Raw genomic sequence first — 9137 nt, forward strand, 5'->3', positions numbered from 1 at the left:
GGCCCTATGATATATTTTTGTACTTTATAAGTGCAAACACACACACATGCGCACTTTATTAGCTTCTTTGGCTCTGTTTAACTTTACAGCACCTTGGAGGAAAAAAACCCACCAAACCTATGATTTCATTACAAAAAAAAAAGCAAAAAAATGTTTTGTGCTAAGGCTCCCTGCCTGTTCTGTACCTCCTGAATTCAGTACCAGAGAATATATATACTGATAAAAAGCTCCTGTTTTCACTCAGTCTGTAGGAGAGGAGGAGGATGAACGTGCTAGAAATAAAATTAGGGGAAACTGAAAGCACTTTGACAGCTCTTTGTTCAGAGTCATTAAACACAAAACAATCACAGAATCTGTTAGGTTGGAAAAGACCTTTAGGATCATCAAGTGCAACCATAAACTCAGCGCTGCCAAGTTTGCCACACAAGAGCAAAAACCCAAGTCCCCAAGTGCCATATGTTCACATCTTTTAAATACCTCCAGGGATGGTGATTCTAATATGCAATGCTTTTTCCCCTTATCCTGTCACTTGTTATTTAGCAGAAGATACTGACTCCTACCTGGCTTCAACCTCCTTTCAGGTAGTCCCAGAGAGCAATAAGTTCTCCTGCTGAGCCTCGTTTTCTCCAGGCTAAACAACCCCTGCTCTCTCAGCTGCTCCTCATGAGACTTGTGCTTCAGACCCTTCACCAGCTCCACTGCCTTTCTCTAGAAATGCTCCAACACTTCAATGTCTGTCTTGTAGAAAACACACCAGGTGGACACAAACCCATCAGTTAGCAGAAAGCATTTTCAGATGGGATGATTGAGTTTTGTGCCACTTTTGTGTAAGCTGATATGCTCCGAGGTACGCAAAACATGAATGAAGAAAATCAAGCCTTTGCCAAAACCCAATACTGTAATTTTCATGCAGACACATTAACCTGTATTTCCCAGTCTTACTTGCAGTCGTAAAAGATAAGACTATGTTAGTTTTCTATTTCCCCCTACAATCATTTTAAAATAAAGAACAAAACCCCCACTATCCAAAATTTTAGTAAAATAAAGTTCACATTCAGCTAAGCACCCTTTTATCCTGTTATTTAAGTCACTCCAAATCACTGTTGGCACAATTCTAAATGCTGTATGCTGAGAGTTGCAAAGCTTTTACTGTTCAGAATGGCAAGACAGACTTCATAAAAGATTAATATACTTGAAAAGCAGGTCATTTATTAAAGATCTTTTAAAAGCTTCCTTTCTTAAACAGCAAAACTATCTGCCCACCTCCGCATCTCGTCTGAAAGCGTTTGCATACGCAGCTGTTCTCCGAATTTCAACCCTGTTCCTTTTTTCATCTTCATGTTTTAAGACATGAATAGCAGGCATTTAGTGAAACAGTAGCATGCTTCAGCAAGTGCCTTCTGCTTCCACACAGATTTATCCTGTCTCCCAGACACTCAGATACCCTTCTCTCATACCCAGGGATTGAGGTCTCAGACCTTCAGCCCCAGGGGGGCACGAGAAGGCAGTTTGGGGACTTCAGCTTCCAAACCTTCTCTTACCACAGCTGAAAGTTTTCCACAATAGCCAGGGTGAGGAGAGACTTTGTCCCTCCTGGATCTTTCACTGTGCTCTTGTTTTACAAATCCTTTCAGGCAGCGCTGCCTGGGAACTGCACATGCACCCCAAGAGGTCTGGATGCCAAAAGTGCAAGACACACAGGTACCCTGTTACTAAACAGCAGGAGGCAAAACAATAAATATTTATTGGATATTGGGCCTATAGCATTCTGCTCACTGAAATTGTACCACCTTTGCACACTGCTGTCCTCAGGCCAGTATTTTATTTGGAGATAAAGAAATAGCAGGAGTATGCATTGAGTGAGATATGGCAGAGAAAAAAATACAAACAATTTTGGACAAAGAAGTTGGTACTTCTGAAATATGTTTGACATCCTGTTTTCAGTCACTACATCTTCCTGAAGAAGCACCTCTTGCTGTCTCATCTTGCCTGCAAATAATATGACACCCCAGAAAATTAAAAATCATCCATTAGAAAGATTACTATCTTTTCAGGACGTAGCAGCTCAACTGTAGCCACAGAGTTACTCTCTTGGGAATGGACTGTCATGAACACAGTGGTTATAAGAGACAGAACGAGTTGTGGGAAAGTTGTTTTGAAAGGAGGTTAAGTGAGGAGAATATGACCTTCATCGTAAGTTTCAAAGGAGAGATGATGTAAAAGTCAGACACCACAAGGGAAGGAAGACACAGAAAAGAAGAAAGCTGGGAAAACTCAGAAAGGGCGAGACACCAAGAAGGCAGAGACGACTTGCTGTGCCAAAAGCAAGTAACAATAACAGCACAAATACTAGCACTCTCTTACTTGTCATAAGATCATCATGAAAATTACTTTAAATTTAGAAGAATGACATTCAAGAGACTACTTTTTTTGATCTATAAATGATTGTTTTTAATTTTTTTTTTAAGTTACAGCTTATTATTAATCAGTTTTGATGGGCAGCCACAACCAAGTTCCTAAGTAATCAAATGTACAATATGCTTGAAAGCTGTTCATACCTACCAGGGCAAGACAGATGATGTAGTGTAGGTGTCTCCACTTTAGACTACACTGCAGCCCAAGGGACACCAACTGAGTATTTAGCAATAATGTAGTAACTGTAACAAATGGTAGGGCTCAGCTATTGATCACCATTTGGGCTTTCAGGGAGAAAAATAAAAGGCATTTATGGGTTAATACTTCTGACTGAAATGTGCTTATTTAGAGCTTCACTTAACAGATGCCATCATCAGGAGATAAAAGTCCTTACACTGAAAAGACAATTTTAATGGCTTTTCCCATTAAGCTATGGATGACATATTTCAAAGGGCAGATTATTGCAGTCCTTCTGCTGACAGCAAGGAATATCAAATGAATTCAGAATATCAGTGAATTTTTAAGCCTTGGGAACAAGGATTTTAATATACAGCTATCTTATAATTCAGGATGAAACACCTTGACCAATTTATTCTCCTGTACAGCACGTTTATATCTATATTTATATTCATTGCCAAAATAGGCAACGGACCCTTACTGTTCATGGGAACAAAACTCCAGATGCTCTTATATTCTAAGCCTAATGTGTTCAGTTAGTGGTGTAGCAGCATTAATCACAAAGAACAAGAGTTTTATGGCCTTGGAAAAATGGAACCTCCCAGATTTGAGCCTGCTCAATAAAATGTTTCCTATAAACAAATGAGCTCTGAATATAATGTACTAAACATTATCACTCCATAATCAATAGGTATCAGGAAGATTGTTTTTAAGGTTTAGCTCCCTTCCTGTTCTCCTGCAGACTGCAATTATTCAGCTCAGTACTGCAGAGCTCCATTAAGCACTTTGTTTTCCAATGAATGACTAGAATCAAGTGCGTATGGCCTCCACGGATGGATAAACTGCTGTAAAAAGAGATAAGTCAGCAATACTGATTGGCTCTGTTGTCTGAGCGTGCCTTTGATTTTTGAATTACTGCCAAAAGCATCATCATTTGGTGTTTACCCTTCAGAAGCCCTCGGTCACTCAGATGGTGCCTACACTCACAGCACAGAACTCTCCTTTGCAGAAACAGTACCCATAAAAAAAGACAATTTAAGTACTTGTATTTGTTGAATGTAAATTTGTGGCACAGATCCTCTATCTCTCATCTTTCATTACACTGTTACTACATAATATGAAGTAACAGCTTTAACAATAAGTAACTACATAATATGAAAGCTCAGCTTTACTTTGATGCCCACCTCTTTCACTCAGATGAATGGTTTACCTCTGTGCAAAGCTGTAGGTAGCTTTCAAAGTGTAATTGGTCACACTGTTTTCCTCTTCCTTTCCCTTCCCTCTCTGGCAAGTCAAAGTACCAGAACCACCATAAACCTCTGTGGTGGTTTGTTTTGTCTGTGTGTATGTTTGTGTGTGTGAGTTCATACCAATCACTGAAGACACACTGCATTTTTCTTCACTGCTGTGGCCAGGACTGTCAATAGCAGCTTTCACAGGAGACCACAGACTTGCATTTCCCTCCTGAGCTGCAACAAGAGCTGTTGTTTAGCTGTGAACACTTGCTGCGCACTTTGTACCTGGGTAAATGCCTGCTGGACACAGCAGGAGCATGACCAGAACAGGTCCCTGATGAAGCATTTGAACTGGTTACAACTCTTCGTGAATTCAACATTCAGCACTCAGGAATCTCCTAAGGCAGAGACAAATAAGGCACTCTTGACATGATAGGATTACCTGTCTGCAAAGGCAGAAAATATATAATATTATATTATATAGAATGGTTATTCCCATTTGAATACAAAAACAATCAAACAGCAATGATTTGGGTTTTATGCAAATATATAGGTAATAATAAGACCATAAATAATTAAATACTATCTGCATAAACAGCAATAAAGTGACAAATGAAGGCAATTGTTACCTGCTTGTTCAAACCCTTGTGGACATTTTGGAATCCCATGACTCTATTACTGCAGTCTCACCAGAGCTGCAAGTTCAGCTGGCTGTGACGGTCTAGGCCCTGTAAAATCTTATTCATGTGCACACTGTAGGAAGCAGGGAGAGCAAAGGCAGAGCCTGTGCAGTTCCAAAGGTGTCACCTAAGATCCTGGGTAAGGAAATGCCCACTTACAGACAGCTCACAACCCCTCGCGTGATTAAAAGGAAATTCCCAACAAACCTTGGGAATACTAGCATACACTCCAATCTGTTTTCTAGTTATAAAGGCTTCCTTACTACTGTTTTTGGCTGACAACACTTGAGATAGCATGTTTATCATCATTCTTAAAACACTTGAGAGAGAACAATGTAGGTGCATTTTTTATTTTGGTTTTAATTTCTTTATTTCATTGCTGTACAGCTGCATTACACTTGGCTTTAATCCCTCAAGCATTATTTTCCTTGGTAAAACAGTCACTGAACTGAGTAGAACTTACTATTGGAAAAATATGCTTGAAAAACCAGTGATGTCAATGCCAACTGAAACCCATGGAGCTTAAAATGTCACAAATGTGCCTGTAGCTGAAATACAGAGCTCCTCTTTTTTGTTTTTTTTTCTTTTCTTTTGTCTGAGCTAGGAATGTTGTAAGTCTTAGGTTGTGAAGTCAACTGTAAAAATCATAGAGTAGCCTCCTGAAGCTGAATGTGTGCTGAAACTGAACGTGTGCTTCCCTCCCCTCCATGAACAAACATTTAGAGAACAATTATGTAAAACTGGATGCAGGATAATTCCACAGGAAACAAATGATTGCATGGCTCAACTTCCAGTCTTGCCTGCATTAACTGTAGCTATCTGTAAAAAGTTGGGCTACAGGCTTCTCAGAGAAAAGAGAGAACCCGACTTTGAAAAACATCTTTAATATTCAAATATATAAATAAGCACTACTGAAGAATAATTCAGAAGACTGCGGTGATCCATTACGAACAGATGCTATAAACGGGAACAGTAACATTGCTAGGTAAGGAAGAAGCAAGCTATTTTAGGAGTCTTGAAAATCTCCTCTAGTTCTTCAGACAGATCATGCTGCTATAGTTATTTTATAAAAAATTATATTCTGAAAAGCACTTTAGTAAAAGAAACCTTTTACTGGAACTATTATTTAACCAAGACCTTCTACAGCACTAAAACACACTGCAATTGAGTTCCTGATACAGTTTTAAGAATGGGAGGGGTGAAAATAAGAACAAAAAAACCCTACCATACCTGCACCAGGAGCTATTTATTAGCATAACACTCTTCCTTTTAAAGATTTTATAACAACTGAAGTATATACAAAGTCTTACAGCATTTACACAATAAAAAAGTTTCCTATTAGCTGATGTAGTATAAGGTAGTGCTGCAATTTACTTCAAAGCATGAATACAATAATAATGAAGCAGACCACTTTACTTTCAACTTCTCTGCTATCACACCACCACTGTCAGTTGGACTGACAGTTAATTAAACCACTGGGAAGACAGATTGTTGAAAGATTTGTAATAGGTTGATTCGCAGCACTAACCATCTTAAGGAGGAAAAAAAAAAAGAAAAGCTACATACTGTCATGTTTCTATGCTTTCCTAGAGCTGGAACAAACTTTCACAGCCTTAGATATAACATATGCAAGACAACATAATCACATTTTTTCAGATATAGTTCAGCTACTGAGTGTATTTACTTCTGAATAGGAGGCGTTATATTGATATGGCTGTGTGTTTCCATTTTTGTTCAATAACTGTTCAAATAGGTCTACAAAAAAATTAAGACAGCATGGAGTTTGTAGTCGTGATGTGTTTTGGCTAATAAAGGCATTCAATATCAGCTATAGGTTCTAATTATTCCTGTCAAAAGTTTAAGACCAGGAATCTTTGAGTAAAAATCAAACCCACAAAATCCTGCATCTGCGCCATTTTCATCTGTTGACTCCAACCTTCTTTAACCTCTTCTAACTGGTATAATACAAAATCTTTAAAATGCTTACACCAACTCAAATGCAAGACTCATTTAGTTTATGAGAGGTCAAGCAGATTCACTAGACTACTTCTGCCGTAGAACAGAGGAAGCTTACCTGGGAAAAAGAAACTTTTACTGAACAGTGCCTTACTACAAGTAGGGATATACAGTTTAACGATACATAATTTAAGAACATAGCATTCTTTGCATTTTAGAAACAGCTTTCGTGTGCCAACAATGCACTTTCTACAAGAGATAAGGCTGCTTTGCCTATTGTCATATGCCTAAACCTCATATTTTGGCCAATTCCTCTTTTCTTCCCCCCAAAGGGATTCCGTTTCAACTTAGAAACAAGTAACGTCAGTTGACAATATCTGTATTAAGACAAAAAGTGACATATATAAAATCCACAAGGAACCACATAAATACCAAAGAAGTCATATAATCTTTCCATGTAAACACTTTGATTATACTGAAGCCCTAATCAGATTCTTGTCTTAAACTTTTGGCAGATAATGTGTATGCTCAGCCAGGCTTTGTAGTTAGTTATTGTTCAAGTGGAAGCCAGGTCAGCTCACATGTTGACAGGCATGCAACTTGGAAACATTGCCAACAAGCAACACAAAGAGATTTGAGAAGGGTACAAGACTTCAAGTAGACTTCACAACCCTTCACAAACGGAATATTCACAGACAAAGATACAGTCCTTGCTTTTTTCTATGGTGGATTTGTCTCTCACACATGGGACACTTTCTGTGACTCTCTAGCTTGCTTGATGCTATATAACCACTTGATGATTCTGGCATTCCTCTCAATGGCAGAAATGCCGTATGGCACACGGTCATTGGCACTGTCATCATTTCTAAGGTCACTGTTGCTGTCCTGAGACTGTTCACAGTCTGAGCTAATCATGCTTGCACTGCGAAAGTTGAGGGATATAATATCAGAGTTAGCCCTTGCAAAGTTTTCCATCCCAAGGTTTTCAAGCTCTTCAGGATCCAGTCCGCAGTAGTTAAAGAATCGTTCAACATCTGCGTCAACGCGAAAGTATCTGTCGCTTAAGTCTGATTTTGATCGCTGTAGGGAGGGTCTTCTACTAACCCCGCATCCAGACTCGACTGCCTCAATTTCTGGGGATTTCAGGGTGGCAATGGCAGCGATTTTGGGCTTTGGAGGCAGAGGTGGGGCTGAACTACTGCAGGGTATTGCTTTTAAGGGCTTTGCACTAGTTACTTTCCTAATGTCTGAAGAGCTGTGAGAGACATGCAAGAAAGTCTCTGCTGACTGATCTAGGAGCCTTCTGCTGACATTGGAGCTGCTCTCCTGCGGGCTGCTCCGGCCCTGTGTGGGATAAACCTTCAAGGATTCGGCGAACGAGTGTCGGTTCAGCTCTGTCGAATCAGCCCTGTGGGGTGGCCAATTTCGGGAACTGTGCTTATGCCCTGAACCTGAGCTGGAGCCTTCAGAGCTGTTGATGATGTTCTTCAAAATCTCAAGTTTCAGATTTTCCCTCTGGACTCCACTCTCAGTCTTTGCATTGTTGCTGAAGACTTTCAAGGTGGGGCTCCCCAGCGCTCGCTTGGCCGCAGGACAGACCGGCGGCTTCGCCAGCACCGCCGGCTTCACGGGCTCCTGCTTGGCATTGATGACCTCCTGGCTCTTGACGTATTTCGCCTTGTCGGCTTCAAGCCTCTCCACTGCACTCAGTCTTTTCGGATTAGGCTCCGCCTGCCTGCGAAAATAGTCAGGTCCTTTGTTCAGGATGCGGAGGGGAACGGCAGACGTGAAAGTCACGGCAGGGCTGACGGGCTTCACCATGCTACCTGTCGGTAATGTTTCTGTAGGCATGTTTGGTGGTCTTTCCCCCGCAGCCGTTTTGGATTCTTCTCTGGGATCTCCTAAATGCACGGTGCAGAAACATGTACATTAAGCACAATGAATAGCCGATGAATCCCGGGATCTGAGCGTTAGCAGCAGCGCCTCATCTCACAGCTCATTAAATAACACTGCGTTTCTCTTTTAAAGGCAGCCTTTGTAGGGCAAGGGCACCCGACACAAGTCCGTATTAGTCTGCTCCGCTGGCTCCTTTCTTCTGGCTGAAAGCTGCGGGAGTCCCGCCGTCCCCTCCGCGCTCGGCAGCGATCTGGAAGGCAGAAGAACCAACCACACGTTAGCGGGAGCGCCTGACATCAGAGCGATAGCAACAGCCGCCCTCCGCTGCCACCGCCGCCCGCCGAGCCACCGCTGCTGGCGCCCCTGCCCCGCTCCCGCCCAAGACATGTATTGTTTGATATTCACACCCTGAGCTTGGATTTAACAAAATTACATAGGGGGGAGAGGGGAGGGGGGACGGATCCAAAAAAATTAAGCCCCACCACAATACAGCCATACATTTCTAGAGGGAGAAAGGGAAGCAGAAGGAGACAATTCAGAGACTCGGACCCACCCATCTCTCAGTAAAAAAAGCACTTCATATTAATATATTTGGCTTAGTTAAGTTGATTTGTGAACATGTTTTATCTCTCACCCCCAAACGTTTTTTTCCCTATAGGCAACATACTGTATGAATCTCAGCAATCAGGTGTATTTTTCTTGCTCATTAAATTGCCCAGAAAACAATCTGGTCTAAAAAGCAGAGAGCAAACAGAGACACGTAGAGTTTTAAGTGCAA

At 41.1% G+C, this 9137-nt stretch overlaps 1 protein-coding gene across 1 annotated transcript; it reads right to left on the bottom strand.

The window, feature by feature from the left end:
- Window positions 1–5372: 5372 nt before the first annotated feature.
- Window positions 5373–8510, bottom strand: FAM110B (family with sequence similarity 110 member B). The gene has a single exon (XM_063393740.1). It carries the CDS (start codon window positions 8312–8314, stop codon window positions 7202–7204), a length of 1113 nt encoding a protein of 370 aa, XP_063249810.1. The 5' UTR covers window positions 8315–8510; the 3' UTR covers window positions 5373–7201.
- Between the last annotated feature and the right edge of the window lie 627 nt (window positions 8511–9137).

The sequence above is a fragment of the Prinia subflava genome, chromosome 1 (assembly GCF_021018805.1).
Source record: "Prinia subflava isolate CZ2003 ecotype Zambia chromosome 1, Cam_Psub_1.2, whole genome shotgun sequence".
Lineage (NCBI taxonomy): Eukaryota > Metazoa > Chordata > Aves > Passeriformes > Cisticolidae > Prinia > Prinia subflava.

Coding starts and splice junctions, on each gene's coding strand:
- FAM110B (XM_063393740.1), bottom strand. CDS start 8,314: ATGCCTACAGAAACATTACCGACAGGTAGCATGGTGAAGCCCGTCAGC.